At 34.6% G+C, this 21,492-nt stretch overlaps 2 protein-coding genes across 16 annotated transcripts in view; one reads left to right on the top strand and one right to left on the bottom strand.

The window, feature by feature from the left end:
• Window positions 1-252: 252 nt before the first annotated feature.
• LOC145966553 (uncharacterized) lies at window positions 253-6,882 on the top strand. Of its 7 annotated transcripts, none has more exons than XR_014437068.1 (6): window positions 329-592; window positions 3,725-3,884; window positions 4,111-4,241; window positions 4,540-4,598; window positions 5,878-5,979; window positions 6,241-6,369. XR_014437068.1 is itself a non-coding variant. In XM_083090693.1 (5 exons), the coding sequence occupies exons 1-5, from the start codon at window positions 535-537 to the stop codon at window positions 6,324-6,326; spliced, it is 453 nt and encodes a 150-aa protein (XP_082946819.1). In that variant the 5' UTR covers window positions 253-534; the 3' UTR covers window positions 6,327-6,882. The 7 variants fall into 7 exon arrangements, 5 of the variants coding, with proteins under 5 accessions (XP_082946819.1, XP_082946818.1, XP_082946817.1 ...); XR_014437067.1 differs by having other exon boundaries at window positions 5,875-5,979; XM_083090693.1 differs by lacking the exon at window positions 4,540-4,598 and having other exon boundaries at window positions 253-592; window positions 4,195-4,241; window positions 6,241-6,882.
• The window catches only part of Axn (protein axin), a 39,170-nt gene continuing 22,469 nt past the window's right edge, over window positions 4,792-21,492 (bottom strand). For 5 of the 9 annotated variants that reach the window (XM_083090677.1, XM_083090678.1, XM_083090681.1 and 2 more), the window contains 7 exons: window positions 14,334-14,489; window positions 13,154-13,958; window positions 12,614-12,814; window positions 11,129-11,790; window positions 10,724-11,040; window positions 10,329-10,624; window positions 4,792-10,237 (listed from right to left, as the gene is read on the bottom strand). In XM_083090677.1, coding sequence (XP_082946803.1) covers window positions 10,111-10,237; window positions 10,329-10,624; window positions 10,724-11,040; window positions 11,129-11,790; window positions 12,614-12,814; window positions 13,154-13,958; window positions 14,334-14,421 — 2,496 coding nt within the window. In that variant the 5' untranslated portion in view covers window positions 14,422-14,489 and the 3' untranslated portion in view covers window positions 4,792-10,110. Of the gene's footprint in view, window positions 10,238-10,328; window positions 10,625-10,723; window positions 11,041-11,128; window positions 11,791-12,613; window positions 12,815-13,153; window positions 13,959-14,333; window positions 14,490-15,779; window positions 16,103-16,526; window positions 17,043-21,492 lie in introns of those variants that run through there. The other 4 variants (XM_083090680.1, XM_083090683.1, XM_083090685.1 and 1 more) reach the window with 4 other exon arrangements.

Genomic DNA, 21,492 nt, shown 5'->3' with positions numbered 1-21,492 from the left:
CGCTCAGCTGAGCGACTCCGGCACGATTGGATCAGCTGATCATCCTTCTCCTTCTCCACTCTCTCGTCAGAAAGAGAGACAGAGGGATTAATCCCATTTATGGCAATTTCTACCAACGCCGCTTAACTTTAATCTTAGCTTAACTCATTCTTTGTCTCTTTCTAAAGGAACAGTTAGAAGGAGACAAAGAGTGAGTTAAGCTAAGATTAAAGTTAAACGACGTTAGTAGAAACAAGCATTATTCGATTAATGTGTATCCCTCTCTTCCTACGTAGTCTTCAAATCTCGAGCTTCGCTTCCCTTCCCCTCGTGTTTTATCGTCCCACGGCCAGTCGTTTCTTGCATCCGTGCTCATGCTCGTATCTGGCGGTATCGCGAACTTGATACAGGTTGTTGTCTGTGGTTGTTTGGGGCCCTCGCCAATCTCGTCCCGTCGTTGAGTGGTTGAGTCAGTCCAATCGTGGTCTTTCGAAGCGACGTATAACGTAATCGACCACCGAGCGCTCTTCCAAGTCCAAATCTGAGAACGTCAAAATGTCGCGCCTCGCGGGAGCATTCTTGCTGATCTGCCTGTACGCGGGATATGTTCATGGTAAGAGAATGAATATGAAATGAATATGAAAGAGGATATGAATCATCCGATAGATTTGGGAGCCAAGGGGCGATGGGGAGTGGCGTGGATGAAGCACGCGTTTGACGAAAAAAAACCTCGCCCTCGCTACGTCACTTTCTGTAAAATGATACAAGTGTGTAGTCGGATATGTTTAGAGAGAAAATGGGAGGAGAAAATTTTGCGAGAAGATGGAAGCAGCAGAAAGCGAACAAAAGATTTTCATTGTGCGCCACGAGAGACGAGGAAGAGGGGGCAGGACAAGTGTTCGAACAAAAAATATTTATATATGTATGCAATATAGAATTATTAGCGTCATATATGAATATATATATATATATATATATCGTTATCCGCAGTGCACTTCATGTTTTACGATTGAAAAAAGAATTATAATCGTTAAATTATACAAATTATTAATTGTTACCATTTTTGTATTAACGTATTGAATAAAACGCGAAATCTGATGACTATAAAAGTTAGATCATCGAAAAGTATGTGGATGATTGAGTCAAAATTGAACCACTCGTCTCCAATTCATTTTTTTTCCGCGAGTGAAATCCGATCTCGAAAAATCATGCGCGTTGTTTCAGACGCGTGTAATCGAATACATATATGAAAAAACGAGGGGAACGAATATCATCGAGTGAACCATCAATCTTGAAATTAGGTCGTAAATTGATAATAAATGCTTATCAGCTTTACAAATCGACTTAATTGAAATCTCGTTTGAATCTTGCGATGGCTATTGTGAGCTGGATAGTGTGTTTCTTTTCTTTTACAAATTGTATTGTAATTAGTACACATTTTTTTACAGGACAAATTAAAAATAATTTTGAAGCTTTCTTTTTTTTAATAGCTTTAATATCTTTTAAAAATGATCTCATTATTTCTTAATATTTATCAGATAAAGAGATAATTTATAATGTGTCATTATGCATATATGGATAACATTACGATGTTGAAGAAAGAGAAATTGTTTCATTTATGACACTGATTCCGGTTAATGAAGCGTTGTTTCTATATGTGAGATAAGATAGTAAAAAAAAATATGCATTTGTTGATAGAAGAGGCTTCCCGTACGAATGATTTTCTTTATCTCTCTTCAACGAAACGAACGTCGATTACCTGTTTTGACGCAATTTGATTATAATCGTAGTTTCATAATCATAATGTCCAATGTTATCGTTCAGCAATCAGACTGTATTTATTCAGCGAATATATGCAAGTTAAATCGCACAAATATTATCAATATCCTATCGATGAACTTCTGTTCATCCTTTGTTCCTTTCTAAATAACTGTAATATATCATCTTGCGTCATATATCCTGTTTAGAATCTTTTCAAGAAGATTAAAAAAAATTTTTTTTAAGTATCTTTCTGGTGGCTCGTCAAATAAATGAGAGTTTCAATCTCAAAATTTCAATCTCAAATTTCGAAAAATCTACCAGATGATCGGTTAAGGTTCGTTCATTTCTTTTAACACTCACATCATTTATCTTCATTTAATTTTTGATCAACAACAGGGATGAAATGATATGAGCATTGCAGACGTTAAAGGGAACGCATCCTAGGTAAAGGAAACTTCATTCGCTCGAGAAATGGCGAGGATGACTCAATGTTGTAAAATTGAACAAAAAATCACTCACGAAACGAGATAATACTTGTGCAATAGTAGTGGGTTAAAACACGTTGATTGATTACATTTAGCAGTACGAAATCCTGCCTCTAATGATGATGCAGAAATGATTTTATCTTATGAGTTTTTATTCCCGATTGTTGGAGTCGTTGTTACTAGAGTTCTCGATAACTGCAACATAGCTTGATATCAACTTCCGCTCATAACTTTTTTTATCAAAGATATTTTTCATTAAAGATATTTTTTTTAAAGATTTTTATCAAAGATATTCTCGAATCTAATCGGATGTTCTAAGAATCTAAAAAAAAGAAGAATACAAAAATTAAGAGAAAAGGCTATATACACAAAACAATTAAATTCTTTCGTGTACTTTTATTATTTTCATTAATTTGCAAGGGCTTCGATTATAAATAAAAATAACCACTCAAAATTTTTATGGAACTTAACTCTTCAGCACACACATTTATTTAAAATAATCTTGAAATTATAACCGGTCTTTCTCGCTTATAATAGCTCAAAATTATCGTCATTTCGCTCGCTTCGCATTTCTCGTTTTCGATTACGTGTTCGCTTGCCTACGTCTGCGTGTCTCTCTCCTTTCTTTGTACCTATCTTTAAATCTTTATATACATTCCTACCTCTTCGATAACAGCGCGGCTAACGAATCGTCTATATTTCATCCAATTTTGGTATCGTCCTGACATTTCTTAGATTTTCGCTTACAAATTTTTATATTTAACTTCGACTTTCTTTAATTCGATTTTCCACGTTGCCGAGGCGGAAAAATATTCGAGCAAAAAGAAGATGCTCTAGCTTGAGAGACACGTCACAAGTAGTAGAAAATTAATCTCTCTTCCTTTGAAAAGTTTATCAAAACTCTGATGAGCTCTCTTTCTTCCAGGAACAAAATGCGTCATCCTAAACGTGCCTCTAATCTCGCTCATGTATTATACAGTTTAATATTTACTGTTCGTGTTTATTATTTGGTAATGTAATTTCTGAGCTGAATGCGCGCATTCCTGAGCTTTTATACTAGCGACTTTATTACGTATAAAATATATATTTCAAATTATTTTTACAGCTAGATTATATATATATATATATATATATATATATATATATATATATATATAATATTAATATATCTCTTAGATATATTAAATATACATTAAATGTATATTAAATATATATTAAAATATATAATTGTATATAAAAAAATATATAAATATATATTTAGTTATAAATTTATATATTATATATTTATATATTATTTATTAATAATAACAAAAAATTAGTTTTTTATTAATTAAATTGTATTTGAAATTATATATTAGCCGGAAGATTAACGTCCTGTCAACAATAGTTTGGTTTAGTTTGGGCAAAGATATTTTTATATTTTCAAGAATATGTTGTGTATAAAAAATTATTGCGCGCTAACAAAGAGAATATTATTGTACGAGCTGCTCACTTTTTAGGGATGGACTGTTCTTTTGGCGCTAAAAAGAATTTTTGGGAGAAGCCATTTGACCAATGCCCGGGTATCCTAGATCCGTCCGACAAGTCTTATTGCTGCTACGATATATCTAATGAAAGGACCTATTGTTGCGACGCCGAGGAGTTTGCGGTGAAAACCGGGTAAGGTCTTTATAATTGCTCATAACACACTTTCAAAATAAGTTTCTTATGATACATTAATTGATACATTAATTCTGAATAATGCTCAATTCCTTAGATCATTTATATAATAGCTAAAATAATATAAGAATATAATATAGTTTATCATTTTTGAGAATATTATGGTTTGCATAACGAAAAATAATATGCAATATTTTTAATACGTACATAATATTTCTTTTACAAGACTCGGCATCATCGTTCCCGTGATAATCGTCGCAGCTATAGTAATTGGACTGATAATGTGTTGTATATCCTGTCTCTGCTGCAGCTGCTGCCCGTGGTATCGCCGTCGTCATCAAGGCACTGTCTATGGCAGTAAGTTCTTTTCTTGAATTTTTCCCGTATCGATTGTGTCACTACTCGTGATTTTTCCTAATGTTATGAATTCATTACATGTTCGATAGTATACAATATTTTCCATTACGTATGAATCGAATGATCAGAGACAGCAGCAATAGCTTTCGTGAAAAAAATATTCAAAGATACAAAACATTTACAATAACAATTTACGCTACAATTTTTACGTGATGTAAACAAATGCAATACATTAGTAATAAAACCAAGTATCGATAAATTTTGAATTGGCCAGTAATGGAATCGTCATTTTTTTTAGGATCTAGAGCCATGGCATAATACCATTCCGACACACCCTCCTGCGAAGAGTATTTGCATGTCAGGGTTTGAAAGATTTTTTCACAGTTATTTGTATCCTCTGCTTTTTATATGTAACCTCGCATTGAGATAATTCTCATATAAAGAACGTAAATTTATATATATTCCTTTCCCTATATATATATATATATATACTCATATTCATATATCATTAAGTGAATTCTCCTTGTAAGAATGTTCATGCACAGGGATATTTATTTTTTTTTTAAATATATTATGACAGCAGATTATTTCTGTTAGAAGTCATTTTTAACTTTTATCGAATAAAAGTATATTTATAAAATATATTAATAAAAATATATTTATAAAGTATATTTATTCAATAAAAGTATTTTTACATGGAGAATTCATTCTTAGAGCCTAAAATAGCTTGCACAGTGGAAACCGAGTCTGATGTACTACTGTAAAACTGTGTACTAGATTTTGATATTGAATATTTTGTATAAAATTTATTTCGATATTTCTATCAGCTTCATTTTGTGTAACATTAAGAATTTCCTAAAATGATGTACCTAATGTACTTATGCAGTGTTCCACATAATTGTGTGATAATGTGTGATGATATATAATAGTCTTTATTTTACAAATATTAACAATATTTTACATATATATTATTTTTTTATACTATTGGAAGTATGCAAATGTATTTATTATTTTTTATACTATTGGAATGCGCATAAATTTAAAGAGAAAGCGAGACATGTAGTTATAATAGTAGGTATCAATAAGAACAAACTTGATGAAACATTTTGTATGTAAACTTGATCTTTAATTTTATTCTACATGTGTGATTCGTTCGATTTAAATCATTCGAGTGCGTCCAAATAAACATTCTTTGTAATCCTCTGTGCTCATTTATGTAACATTTAACTTGCTTGCATTTAGAATTTGACTAATCAAATATTATAGTAATAACATGCAGGCCATGTATTTAATTAAATATAAGATACTACAAAATATATACATTTTTCATAAAATCTCAAATTATTATATATATAATCCAATTCATCGCTCACACTATCATTTATATATCATTCCTCTCTTTTTAATAAAATATGTTTAATATAAAAAATACATTTGAAGAACAAGAACTCTCAATTATCAGTTAAAAGAGATATTGCCTTTTATTAAAAAATGTAGATTTTATTAAATTGTGCACTTTGCTTTTTTTATTTCGTTGATTTGAATTTTTGATGCTAATTTGCTTGCTGTCTCTGAAACGAACTTGCGTATGGTCAGGATCTCTTTGTACCTATTACACGAGTACTTGTTGCAGAAGTTCAGACACCTGTTGTGCAAGTAATTCAACCCCAGGCAAATCTGCCACCAAGCTACAGTCAAGCAGCTCCAAATATTGCTCCATATCCAACGAGTTCAATAGGTATTTCATCAAAATATCTATATATGCATTATTTTGTCTTTTTAATAAAATATAAATTCAAGCTTTTTAATAAAACGCCAAGCTATAAAATAATTTCTTCTTAAAAAGACTTATTTCGTACCACAGATTTACATTTTAAAAATTTCTTGGCTGTTATAGAAATGTTGATATCATACAAAAAAATTTGCAAATAATTTTCTTTCCATCCCATAAGTAATGTATGTAAGTCATGTATAATTATCTCTAATGAAATTTTTTTAGGAATACCACAACCCCCGCCGTACAACAGCGAGGCGTATGCTAAACAAGCTCCGTACAATCCTGCATATCCACCATCGTCACAGTAACATTCTAGATTATAGTTATCTTGATTACAGTTATTGATAAATATTTACAAGATTCCTTATCATTGTTCACCATCTCGAGGGTAATCTTATTGAATCTGATCAATGTCGATACGGAATACATTGTGCGTTCATCTGGCTATCGTTATAGCATAAATAGAATCATGATTCATAGATACGCATGGATTCTATATACGCGATGGTCCATTAGGCTACAAATATTGTCGTACTTTTTACCATTTATACAAAACACGATATGTTCTTCTTACTGGATATATACATCTTCCTGAGAAACGTTTGACATCTTGATTTTGTTATACATTTTTACATATATTTATTAGAAATATACTTTTAAAGAATATTTCATAATTAATAGGTCTCGCAATAGAATAAATAGAATATGATGGAAACGAATAAGACAGATTTGTAAAATACTGTCAGCAATATACAAATTTATAGTAGAGAAAAGTATTATCGAGCTCTATTGAACTTTGTACAGTACTGAAATATATTATTGTTATCCGGTTTGATTGCAAATTTAATAAAATATTAAAATCTCTCTCTCTCTCTCGAACCATTTTATTATAAATAAAAATAATTCTGTCACACACGAACTTTATCAAATTAAATGATTCCAATAGAAGATTACTTCATTGGCCTTATTTTTTTTAATTATATGCAAACATGAAAATCATCGTACAAAAAAATTATCTTGTGTCTTTTAAAAATGATATAAACTGCATCATGTAGTAGGTACAGGATTACAGGACGAAGCATTTGGAAAAACAATAAAACTTGTGTTCATTTGATTCAGTGAAAATCGCATTATTATTCTCTCAATATTTTAGATATACAATAATAATTATTAATTAATTAGGTACAGGAACACTTTAACGTTCGTCTGATATTAATTGATGATGATCAATTACGTACATACAATTAAAAAACGTTATCAACCGCCATCGTTTTCGATTTGTGGCGGCACGACTAAATTCATAAATAAACGGTACATACGTCGTTTCTACGGTTTTATTGTTTTTTCCTCCGGCTTTCCTACAGAGATTACGCGTAGGAAATGAATTTCGGCAAATTAAGACACAATCGAATCATCGATTTTAGGGCCACCTGATAAAACATTGGCAAACATTGTTTTTTTTATATTGTACTTTCAATTAAATGTTACACAATTTAATCCTTTCAGTCTTAAATTTTATCTTTTTCTTCAATAAAAGATTTTTCATTTATGTAATTTTTTTGATACGAGTTAGAAATGCAAATCAATTGAATAATGTCATCCTTTTACAAATCGAAACGATAAATGATTGGAAAGAGTAAATTAAGAATCTCTTTTGACGCTATTGCGCTATCTCTATTAGAATGTGATACGTATAAGCTTTGACTATATAAGAATAGACTGCAGTTACTGTATGCTTGTTATAAACAGAAAGCACCGTGGCGTAGGATACAAATATATATATAGATATATAATATATGGTTATATGATATATAATATATGATTATATATATAATAAAATATATGTGGTTATATAACAAAAAGTGTAAATATATATACATACATACATACATATATATATGTATACACTATGTTTATATATATATATAATTGATATATTATGTATAACATTAAATAAACATATATATATATATATATATATATATATATATATATATATATATATAATATATATGTATTTGTATTCTACGCCACAGTGCCCTCTTTGCTACGTTAGACCGGCGCTCGGCCTTTACCATGCACTTGGAGTGGGGAAAACGGCACCGAGATCCAGACTCTGATTATAAAACTATATAATATAGTTTTTTTTATATATAATATAGATATAGTTTGTGTATATATACATGTATCGAGACACGATTGATGACACAATCTATATAAAATAATCAAACACACAATAATATATAGATACAGATATATATAAATTATAACCATAATGTTAATTAGTATCTTTTGTTTGTTTACTAATTAAAGAATTTGATAAAACATTTGTTGGCGATTTGATTTTCACATGAAATTATCATATGATTAGTCAAAAATCGTTATACTTGGAAATTCTTATCGCTTGATAAACTACTAACAGTCTATATTTATACAGCAAAGATAAGTTTTATTTTTCGAATATGTAACAAGAATTAGAATTTGAGTGATCTACACACGTACAGAGAAATAAAATCAGTTGTCCAGAAAAATTTTCAAAAAAAAAAGTAATGAAACACGCGCGCGATTAGCGTCTACGAGATAAATACTGATCAAGAATATGAGTGTACGTCTGCATAAAAAAAATCTCGGGATTAGAGATTCTTTGCTCGAAGACACAGTCTAAAACCGGAAACTTTAATTTTTGATAAGACTGAAAGGTTTAAATAAACTGCTATAGTCGAAACCGTGATATATGAGGCGGAAAATCGTCGATACATATCGATGTAGATATAATTTTGAGGGAATATATCAATAATGGACACAAAATGTTTTCTCCTATCAGGATTGGGCCCCTGTACTGCAATTTATAAATATCTCTCAACTTCTCTTTCTTAGGCTTATTTCGATCTCTTATCGTACTAAAAAGGCACATATTTCCGCACCTGATAATACATTAATACAATCTAAACGCTAACGAGTTCTTTTTTTTTGTTTCCATGGTGTTTGCCGTTCCGATATCAAAATTGCGTTTTTTAGATACATGTACTATCAATCGTCACGTATGTGTTTAGGCTCTATATTTGTGAGCTTGTTTCGCAATGTCGGATGATTGACAATGACACAACGATAATAGTGGCACAATAAAATATGAAAAAAAATATGATTTTCATAACTTTTTTTTTCAATTTTATATTCTCCACATTGTACGTTGCATCGCGTAAAATATATTATGTGTATTAAGCAAGACGCGCAATGTCTTATTCGTGTAAAATACACGTAATATTTTAAACGCCAATTTGTGATTATTCTCACCTATGTAAATTTAGTGCCTGCGCGGACCTTACTAAGGCGATCAGTTACGCGATCACTACCTTTGTACAGTCGTTTGGAAAACTATGGGAAGTCTTCGAGAGGAAGAAATTGTTTAGCCGGTCGCAATATATATACGGTACGATTCGACGCGCTTTTGTTGCCGTTCTTTTCCAAATTGCCCCGTAAAAGTGACGTTGATACCAAACCAGACGGAATTACGGCAAATAATTTCGCTTGGCAAAGTCCGTATCGACGTAATGTCGTCGCCCTGTCGTGAAACTCACACTACATACTAATTTATGTACATTAAAGCGCTGTCGCGCACGAGCTGCGTAAATTTGTTGATAAAATAATCTTAAAGAGGGAGGATAAAAAAGAACGCTCTTCTCTGCCTTAGATACGCGTAAATGATTCTGACGCAAAATTGGAAGCAGGCAACGAAAAGAAGAATATAACATTGTTTCGAGGACATTCGATTGGCAGTTTAATATGAGGCCATTTCTTCTTCCTTTTTCGCAGCGTTCATTCGTGCAACGATATTGCTCGATTCGATAATTTCTTTTTCTATCAATTAAAACTACTTTCTTAGGCAATTATGAAAGATGGAGGCCGCGTGACAAGCGTTAATATGTATGTGTATATATATATATAAATACCGAGCGCATCGATTTGCCGGTCTAGAGTATGTGTGTGTGTGTGTGTGTGTATGTATCGGTAGAATCTCTTAAATATTTATTGCGGCACTTGGTTAAAAATCGTGCATGTTTTTCTCTCGCTCAGTTTTTTCTATTCAGTCTATTACTCGAGCGCTTTAACTTGCGCCATCACTTTACCTTCCCACAATGGCAAAACTTCGGTATCATCCGTTATCTCTTCCTGTATAACTTTCATATCCAAGTCCTCGCATTCCGTTTTAAAGAAGTATCTACGATAAGGAAAATATAGCGAAATAATATAAAATTAATGAAATTGATAACAAATATTAATAACAAAGTCATGATGATGTTATACGTTACCGGTAGCTTCCTTTCTTCGGAAGATACTCTTTGAACTGTTTCAAAGTGACGTTATGACCAGGAATCTTTGTCCTGTATGGAAACTGCTCGTCACAGAAACTGAACACAACAATGGTAAAATCGCCTGCATCCTGCTTCGGTTTCCTCAATGTAGATTGATTGGACTGAACGTAGGGTTGACTCTGCGACGCGGACTCATACGTCTGTTTGGAAACATTCAAAGGTCGTTGCTTGCAACTGGCGCGCATTCTATTTTCCTCTTTTAATCTCCTGCATGTCTCCTCTAGTTGTATATCCTGCAATATATATATATATATATATATATATATATATATATATACTTGTAATGCATATACTGTCAAACACGTGAAGAGAGAGGAATAATTTCGATTTACCGTGTGAGGTGGTGTTAAAGGTGGCATTCCCGGATCAGCAACAAACGGTTGAGCAGGTACACCCATGCTCCATGTTTCTCTGTTTGGCCTTTCCAAGGATCCGCTCCGCGAACCATATCTCTTACCGTGACGACAACTGTGTTTCAAGTCCACCTTCTTGTCCGTTTCCTTGAACCGGGGTATCAGACGAATATCCTTATTTATGGAAGGCGGCACGTCACTGACGACGCTCACCCCGCTGTCCGTTAATTCTGCCATTGATTTCTTTGTGGCTGATCGTCTTGTCATGTCTGACCTTCGGAATCTCTGTTCATGACCTGCAAATGAGAGAACATTTTACTTTAAAAGTCATAATTCGGTTCCCACATATCTAAACGAATCGTCTGTTTAATTCATTTAATTTACCTTGGAGATAAAGATCCTGCTTGTGGAGGGAATCGGCATAATCGCATGGCACGGATTTAGATTTGGGCAGATGCGAGCCTAGAGAACTCATAGAACTAGCCCCGAGGAGGTCGCTGCCATCCTGAAAATCGTGGATATTACCGCTATCCACTGAGAATGTGGAGTCTACGTCTTTTTCTTTTCTCTGCTTGTAAGATCGTGGATAATTGTGCGCAGGACGCCTTCTCTCAGGCGAGAGCCTGGGAGTTCTCGACGGTGTCTGGTCCGACCAGACGCGAGACACATGTTCGTCGAGGATCGCTTGATCGCTATCTTCCTCCAGGGGCAATTTTTCCTTCGGCGCATCACCTAAAGTCTTATGGACTGCTCCGTTGATCGTTTCTAACGATATGTCATTATCGATGGACAGATCGTTCCCTTGCTGCAAACATTTGTCCAGTTTCTCCTGATTTTTTTGCTCTCGCGCTAGAATCTCCAGTTTCTGCGTGAGCATTTCCGCGAATTGTTCCGCTGGCATTTGTTTCGGAGATGCCATACGCTGGGTTCGCGGGACGACATGGTGCACCATGGACTCACGATTTATATTCGCGGATTCTTTGATTGCCCTACTAGATTGCTTCACATATTGCTTTTTGCTCCTCTGTCCACCGCTCATTCCATCGCTGCAGATAATAATCATAAATACGTACAAATTAGTAATAAATGTTATTAATATTAACCAAGATAAAAAAAGAATTAAAAATATAAATAAAAAAATGAAATAAATAAATAAATAAAACTACGCGTAATTGACCCAAATGATAAATTAATAACAAAAAGGGAAAAGCTTGTTTAGGACCAAGAAATTCGCAGGTGGTACTGCGTTTTGTAAATTTATAATTTAAAAGAACAAATTTTTGAATATACAAACGTTTCGGTCCCTTTGGGACCCTCTTTAGTGTGACAATGCTGATTTAATGGAACATACATGGAAAGAAATTTTAGACTACATAGATAAAAAAATATAAAAATAAAAACAAACGGGAAGTAACACTGTACAAGGTCGAATAATAAAATTGTAAAATAAACATCGATGTCGCAGTCGAGTCGGTGAAGGTAACTGATAAAGATTTTAAATTATGACTGGATATTACGTTAATAACGCGAAATGTTTTTTTGCGTGACGCTGTCCCTACATTGGGAATGTTCCATTAAATCAGCATTGTCAAAATGAAGAGGATCCGAAAGGGATCGAAATGTTTGTATATTCAAAAATTTGTTCTTTTAAATTATAGATTTACAAAACATGCAATACCATCTGCGAATTTCTTGGTCCTAAACAAGCCTTTTCCTTTTTGTTATTATTATTAATTTAATTCGATATTAAATTATTAAAAATTTTAATGTGATTAAAATAAAAATTAAAAACACTTTCCACTCTTTCTTTTCGATGTAAAATAAAAGCTATGCACATTAAGGCAAGAAAAAAAAACGAAAGAAACTTACATGGATCCATCGTTGAGGGACATATTGTCCACTTCGGTACGTGCATCACTGCTCAAACTCTGAAGCTCGGAATCCTGTCTGGATACTGGATTGTAGGAGGAATATTGTGCGTGCAATCTGGATACGTGCATATGATATGGACTAGCCCCATGTTGCAAGTAAATGCTACAAGTGCCACGCAAAACAGTACAACAAAAACAACTAAATAAACGGAAAGTATAAAACGGAGTTATTTTGCAAACAAAAAATAGAAATAAAAAAAATTATATAATTGGATAAATTATTAAAAAAAAAACGTTATTACGGGGAAAGGGGGGATAGCAAATTTATCTTTTGATGATGTCAATTGCTCGGGAATCGGTGACAATAAAATGTAAACTTAAAATTTAATTCAGATTATGCAAGTTTCATCACATCAAGCTTCAAAAAGAAATGATAGCACTGTTAAGGCATTCATTGCAGAACTGAGCAGTACTGTACAGAATGACGAATAGTATTTCAAGATAAAACTCGGTATTTTTAAGAAAAGCGCATTATTACCCGGCGTATGCCTCTGGCCTCGGTCGTAGATCCATCGCTCTACTTTGTTGGGTAGCCATCAGGACATCTTTGGTCAATCTTAATTCTCTCAGTTCTCCGCATGTTCCGCCGGTCGAGTGCGAATTGTGCATGATGTCGACGTATTCGCTGTCTTCGTGCACGGTGGGCAGTAAACTCGGCCCGCAAGAGATGGACATCTCGCGACTGCCCGAACTCGAACTCGGGCAACCGCCCGAATTGGTATTCTGGCAGGATTGAACATAGTGGAGGTATACATCGGACTTGAAGAAGTTGGGATATGTCGTCTCGTTGATCAGCCGCTCGACTTCCAACTGCACGATGTCGAATACCTTTTGATCGGCGCGGCCTTCCTTGACCCGCCGATCTGCTTCCTTCATCACATTTTCCGGTATGGTTAATCGAGATTTGCGAAAAAACCTCTGATGGATGAGCTTCACCAGTTGCGGGATCTTTCCAACATCTACTTGTTGTTTGAGACCCTCGCAGGCAAACCAAAATATGAGCGGATCCAAGTGCCCCTCTTCATCCAGGTACCTCTTAAATAGCTCCAGACCCACCGAATCCTCTAACAGGGAGTGCAGATTGTCCGCCCATCTTTCGTGAGCAGGACGCAAATTGCTCTCCATGGTAGTGGTTCCGCAACAACCCTCCGGCTCAAATCCCAATGGCGCGGAAGCATCGCAATCACCGCTGGAGGCGTGCGGTGTCGCGAAAGAAGAACGTCTAGGTGTCAAAGCGGGACTCTGTGGACGGATCCGGCTGACATAGCTTCCTGTTTCCTCTCCTAAAACATGCGAAGGTTTTATTGAAATAAGTTTCAAAACACATTGGTATTATATTTCCTTTATAAAAAATAACAAATATTAAGCATTTAGATTAATTGGGACATTATTGGGACAATATTCTAAACTTATATGGAGACGATTTCGTAACAATTGAAAAAAAGCCATAAGTTATCGACAAAATTTAATAATTTTAATATTGTATCTTTCTTGGAAGAAGATATTTTTATATTTTATTAAAAAATTCAATTTCTTTTACAAAAAGAACGTGAAGAATTGCTAGTACACTGCATTTGTAAAAAAAAAAGCTAACAATTTCACATGGCTTTCTTTCACATACTCCTCTACTCGTTTAATTTAAGTTTGTTTTATTTTACCTGGCACCGGTGGTCGGGGAGAGTTTTCATTGAAGCAACGCGCTTCGTTATGTCGAGATGCGCTCATCCTATCTATTATGGCCCTCATGTACAATTTTGTTATCTACACTTAATATTCGCCCACGATGCCTCTTAGAGGACATGGTTAGTCCCAACCTGAAACAGATTTTACAATAAATATGACTGTTAAAATGTAGTTTACATTTTTACAATAAAATATAATATGTCTGACCAAAAATGCGACTGCCAAAATATTTTATTTAATTACAATAAAACAAAAAATGTATTCATTAGAATAACCATCTTTATAATTATTAAATTACATTTTGATGCAAAGAAAAGCAAAATATGCAAATTACAGTAAAAATGGAAAGATTGCTTAATATTTTTATTAGCAGTATAAATATCTGCTAAACAAAAAAATAATATTATATGTAAAAATAATATAATATATAAAGATTTTATTGATTTCTCAACATAGTTTAAATATTATAGCTCTGCGAAGGAGCAGGGAGTTGGTACGTGCCAACAAAGAAGAGAAATCTGGGATGCTGGATCGATGGAGCTCTGCGGTGAGTCATATCTCTCAATTAAGCAGCTAAGGGAGGTTTTTTCTGTTGTCAGGAATTGTAAGGGTGGAGCATAGCAAAGGAACCATCTCCTAGCAGGCTGCGCAGAGGGATGCATCTCTGCGTATACATGTATATATGCATACCCCTATTGGTCTGTTGCGCAGACCATTTTGTGTGGTATTGATCCACAAAACCTATAACGCAATCCATTGAATGCTCTTACCAGGTCTGAAAATGTCTACATCTATCTCTCGCGAGTTTAATATCCTGTATATTACTGAAATCGAGCTCTAATACAGCGGAAAAATATTAATAGGTTTATGAGGTGAAGCAATCTATGGAAGAAAAGGCCATTATACCTTTAGGGTCTGCCTCTTTGTTATGGCAGGGCATAGAAATATGGTTCATATGGTCCATAATTTAAGTGGCAAATGTGCAACTATATGCTTGAAGGGATATTCCTTGTATGCACGATTATTTAACAACTTGTTTCCATTACATTAATGGAGTTAACAACATATGGCATCAAATTACATTGAAAGGTTGAAACTTGTATACATATATACTGGATATATAATATTAATTATACAAATTCAAAAGAGAAATTTTTCTTATATATTCACATAGGTGATACAAAGTATATAATAAATTTATATTATTGACTTGTAACAATTTACAATAATTTCAATATTACTATATCACTAGTGCGGAGCTATCGAAGAGAGGAGGAACAGCTCTCCTATAAGTGTGGAAATTTGATCCCTACCCATACAAAGAAATATGAAAGAAATATGAAATGAGAAGCTGTCATAGTGAATCACCTCGCTTCACTGCACATTTACCTGAGTCAAAAGAGAAGAATCAAAGTACATACCATCTTAGTGGTGGAATCTAACACAGGCAGCCTTTAAATTTGTTAAGTCTACAAGGATCTATTATGATTCTGATAGAAGTGGAGTGATCTTGTAAACTACAAACACTGCAAAAATCTTTTTGTTAGATTGCAAGATTGAGCCTGCGATGCCTTCGATAGCACTGCTGGAAGTACACTGAACTAAGGCTGCGTCCTGACCAGGACTGACGCCACACTGATATAGCAACGTGGCAGGGTAGGGATAGAATCTAGAATCCTTGCGTGCTACGTTGACTCTCATTTCCAACGAGATACTCCATGGAAGGCATTTTCACGTATCAGTCCTAAAAGAATCAAAACTCTCTAGCTTTTATTTCTAATACTAACTGTTTTCATGGGATTGATTATAAATATATCACACTGTTAAACCAGAATCATAAGATGCAGTATGGAAAAATTATGGAAGGCCCTCTCAATCAATAATGAAATGTACATCACCTCACTTGTTGCTGTATAATTACAACCGTATTATACTTGTACCCAGCTTTGCATAATAAAATTCTCTTTTACATTTTCACATTATAATTAATTTATCTGCCTCTTAATATCTGTGAGAGAGAAGACACATATTTATGGTATACAAATAAATTCCTGGCGATAACAAATGTTTGAAAATTTCTTTAAAAAATCGCGCATAGGATATTCTCCCAAGCACTGGCAAATGATAATAAAATCGACAAATTCTTCGGTTCGATTGTATAACCGTACCTCTTACAAGTTGAAAAGCTAGACCGGCCAAACCAGCGATATCCCCCCCCTCCCGCTCGACAAAAAGGGGGAGAAAAACGTTTGTCAGCAACGGCGGCCGCGAGGTATTAACGTAAGAGGCTTTCCCGACCGTATCAATTCTCCCGTGGCCATTCTCTTCTCATTGTCTGAAAATATTTCCGCGTTCATTCTCGGACGGACGGATCTCCCTCGACTCGGTCCTCGAATCTCCTCGCGATGGCGAAGCAACACGTCCAGCGACACGATCGTCCTTGCCGGCCGCGTTGTTGCTCCGCTGATGTCCTTAAACGCCGCTTTTTTCGCACAGACAAACGTCATCTCTCTCTATTTTCTCTCCCCGCCTTATCAGGAAAGGGAACGAAGCCGATCTCGACGATGTCGATAACGTTATCAATCGTGGAGATTTTTCAAATCGCGTTTACGTATGCGTACATACAATATATATCGACTTCGAAACTCAATCCAATCCATCTTCCCCCTCTTCCCCCTGCCGAACCTTTATCAAGTCGGTGTCGCCATCTGTCGTGCGATCGATGGAATCGCATATAACATTCAAAGTTGCAAACGGAAAAATCTATCTTGCCGATTGGGTGCGAATCTCGCGGGAAAATTCAGAAAAGCCGCTCATGTGTCACTTATGTATGTAAGGTAAATGCGAATTAAATCGCGTATCAAAAATTAATTATTATTGAAATATAAAGCATAGAATATTAACACGTGCCGTTCGAACTGTCAAAACCCAGGCAAGCGCATGTCGTTTTGATGTCAAACCGAATTAGTGCGTTTATTACCTAGAAATTTTTTTGTAAAGCTATTTATATTAATAAAACATTTAAATCTATTAATACGTGATATTAATTATGCCACTGAATTTTACTATTGGATTTGTATGATTAAATTGAAGCATCAACTTTGTTTTACTAAATAATTAGGAATAAGGAGGAAAAAAGATAATAGAAAAATATATGAATGAAGTATCCTAAATTTCTTAAAAACAATTATGTACAATTTCTTTAATCAACGTCCCTTTTTCATCACCAATCCCTCCCCAATCTTTATTGAGAAAAAACTTGATACCCTTCTTTAGACTCATAAGGAGAATCGCTAACTGGAGAAATTATAAAATTATAAAATTTAATAAATTTCATCCCCCTCTCTGTTCTCGGGGAGAAGACACGTCGACGTCCTTTTAATAGTTCCTCGCGCGTGTTCACTTTCGCGACTTTTAATTATATGTTAGCGCGCCGTCGAATAATTACATAGGGACGAATGTCATTAAGTAAATAAAACGAGAAAGGGAGGAAGAGCGCGCGCGGGGGAGGGGAAGACGCGCCTAAGGTGCAAATTAAAATTATTATGTTCGCATCGCGCTAACGAATTACGGACGATGTTATCTGTGATCTTATATTCCGCCAACCATGACCATCATCGCCGTCCCATTTAATGACCTTAACCCTCACGCGCTTCCAGAGAATATATTAACCTTTTCCGGCTCGGCGACTCTCGCACGCGTGATATCCTTATCCGAGCAAGTTTTTCTCGCAATTCATCGCTTTGCGTTCTCTTTGAAGTCGAGGATTAACCGCGAAGGCGATCTTGCTTCGATAAGGGTGTCATGTAAGTAATTGCGAAAGCTACTCTTTTGGTATAATTTTTATAATTATTTTACTCGCTATGATATATTATATGCACGTTCGTACGTTATCAATATAATCATTTGAAAGCAATAATGAATCGGAAATTTCAAATTTTTACACATTTTCTTAATTGGGTAATTTTATCCTCATGCAATTTTTTATTCATTTTGGCAAATATAAGAGCTAAATAAATCGCTTTTTGTATAAAAAAAAAATAATACAGATATATTATACTAAAATATAGAGATATAATATCGATTTTTTGTATAAAAATATTGCAGGCTTTTTTTTAAATTAGTTCTTTTATAAAGCGTCGAATATTAGCAAATAAGCATTTTATAAAAAGTCTAGACTTTTTGTATAAGAATTAAAGGACCTATGACATACAGAGGAGCTTTATATATTTTTTTTTTAATTTTACTTAATATCTCGTGTATGATTCTTGATTTATATAAAATATTAATAGCACTTCATGTTTTATATAAAATATTAATTGCGCTTTTCAATAACACACTTTACACAATAAAATATAAAATTTGAAATATATTCGCTTCGCCTGTCAATTTTACAGTAAAATGGCTAGAGGTATAAAATCGCGGCTCGGTCCGGCGTGAAATCACGTCCGTTTCGCGTGGTCGACAACGTCATTGTCGGCGGGATCTCGCCCGAGAATACCAAAAGACGAAACATACCGCGAAGGCACCCCCTCCCCCCCGTCCCCCTGACAGGGTTCGACGAGATATTAAGATCCGTCGAGGCGTGTTAAAGCCGCATGTGTCGCGAAGAATTCGCAAGAATTCCCGCGTCCATTCGCGCGAAAAGAGTTTCTCTTCCCCGCGATATGATATTAAAATTCACACCCCCGTGACTTTCAATTCCGGGCGCGAGGAATTCGCGGTGGCTTCCGGTCACCGCCGATATCCGTGCTTGCATCGGGACACGTGCGCGAAATAAGCGGCGTCGGCGAAACGTCCGACTCTTGGGAATTCGAAAGCGGCGATCCATCGTTTAGATATGTCATTGTCGCGGGATCTCTCTTATGGTTACGGTGACCATATTTTCAGAGAGAAAATAAAGGACAAGCCTGGAGATCGCCGAGAAAAAAAAAAAAAAAAAACTATGTGACTATCAGAAGTCTATGAAGTTTTCGGAAAAATTCTCACGTTAATACGACATTAGACATTGAAACGCTAAATAAAAAATAAAGGAGAAAATTGTAATATAAAGGACAAACTGTAAAAATAAAGGACAAAATTGAGTTTTGAAAAAATGAATAAATCTAAAAGCTACTTAAAATAAAAAACTGTCCTTTAGAATAAAGGATGAATGGTCACTCTACTTATGGTCGACTCGAGGATGTAAATCGCGGTTTTCACGATGTCTAATTTTAAATTCCGGGAATTGGGTAAGGAACTTGTAATGATAATAAAAATACGCCGTATAATTTTTAAGCATCGAAATGTCAAAATAAGCGCAGATAACGAAGGCTGCGGTCGATAATTGTCGACCACCGAGAATATTGCGGTGTCGTTACCGCCATTGGGACATACAAATCGAGAAACAGCTGACATGCCTTCCTCTTTCATCCTCGGAGCCGATAAAAAGTTCTGTTTCCTAGATACGATATTACCGACGAAAGTAGATATATATTTTGAGGGATGTAAAGTATAATAGAAAAGAAAGAAAAAAATAAATAAATAGAGGGTAAAAGATTATATCGACAAGTATTAATGTTTCCAATTAAGTTATTCAACAATGCTTGTTATTCAAATATAAAACTATTATGAACGACATATTATAACTAGAAAATCTTCTGCTAAATATTTAAAATTTATCTTATGTTACTTAGATGGGGTTGCGAAATCCAAAAATCTAAATTATTAGACATTTCGTTTTTGAAAAACTAACCGGACAAAATCGGATAAAAACATAAAACACAAAACTAGATTAAATACAAAATTTTATAAGAAAAAATTACATATTGTTTTTCAATTTTAAAAACGGAATTTGGATGAATAAAATAAAAAATAAACTATTATTATTTAATATAAGATACATTTTATTATTTGGATGTATTTAAAAATCATATGACGTCCGATTTGACTTGTCAACTGGATTCCGAAGTTAAAAGTCCTGAAAACCTGTGACAGTCCGGGTCAAAACTGGACTGTTGACAACCCTAATACTTAGATTGTATATGATAACAGTAACATTTTTAACAACTAGTTTGATCGATCCTGGAGCAAAGAGCAAAGAGAGAAGTTTATTAATGATTTTACTCTGTTTAAGGGCAAAGAGAACTCTAACTACACTATTAATAAATAAGATACACGTTCAACATGCAATTAATTACATTCTAATTACAATTAATTACGCAATATTTTAATGATAATTAATTGACACGCGATCGGTCGCGTTGCTTCAGGTGACATTTCCCAAAAGGTGCAATGCGCGACATGTCGGTCGATTACTCGCGAAAGACATCAAGTTCGGGAGGAAGCCGAAAATGATAATCGCCCTTCGGGCTCTTTCACCGTACGAGATATGCAACGATGGGATTATTGTCGAGAATGCGCTTTGAAACCGTCTCGTGGAGGACCATCGCGAAATGATTTGCTCATCCGAAGCCACTCGAGTGACCTGTGTGACTCGCTACCAAGCTTGCTTTTCCCGCTGTTTCTCCCAACTCTACGAATTCTCTCGATATCCATCTCTCATTTCTGTTATCGAGGAGTGAGAATACGAGTATTTTTTTCGTATTTATTTTACTTGAGCACCGTTTTCGCGATAATATACTCTTGGACAAAATTAACGCATAATTTCTTTTTCATTTTTTCTTTAAAATTTTTCGTTAAAATTTAAATATCAGCTTTTAAATAGATAATCTTATATTTATTTAAAAATAGATAATCTTATAGATAATCTTGAATCATTTTTGGAGTCTTAGCGACTCCAAAATTTAATTGCAGAATAAAGAAATGCGGAGATTTTCAACCGCGAGATGTCAAGAACAGACCTCGAGATGCGATTAAGACCGGAATTATCTATAGATACGTGATTAAAATTGTGCTAAATAACATATACGCGCAATTAGAACGATTGTAAAGATTAAAAGGCGGAAATAAGACGGGTTAAAAGCGAGAACGACCAACAACACCGGTCGCTGGCGATCTCGCGAGGGTCATTTATCGGCGAGCGATTAAGATTCTTTCGAAAAAACGAGAGACGAGGGCGAGCGAACGATGCTGCTGGCAAGAAGAAAGGCGCATCGGCGGACGAAGAGGAATCTTAAAGGCCATCCGACGATA

The sequence above is a fragment of the Camponotus vicinus genome, unplaced genomic scaffold (genome assembly GCF_025532165.1).
Source record: "Camponotus vicinus isolate PSW18456_S1 unplaced genomic scaffold, iyCamVici1.0 SCAF_2, whole genome shotgun sequence".
Classification (NCBI taxonomy): Eukaryota; Metazoa; Arthropoda; class Insecta; order Hymenoptera; family Formicidae; genus Camponotus; species Camponotus vicinus.
Note: the sequence above shows the minus strand (reverse complement) of the source record. Positions and strands in the feature narration are given on the sequence as shown.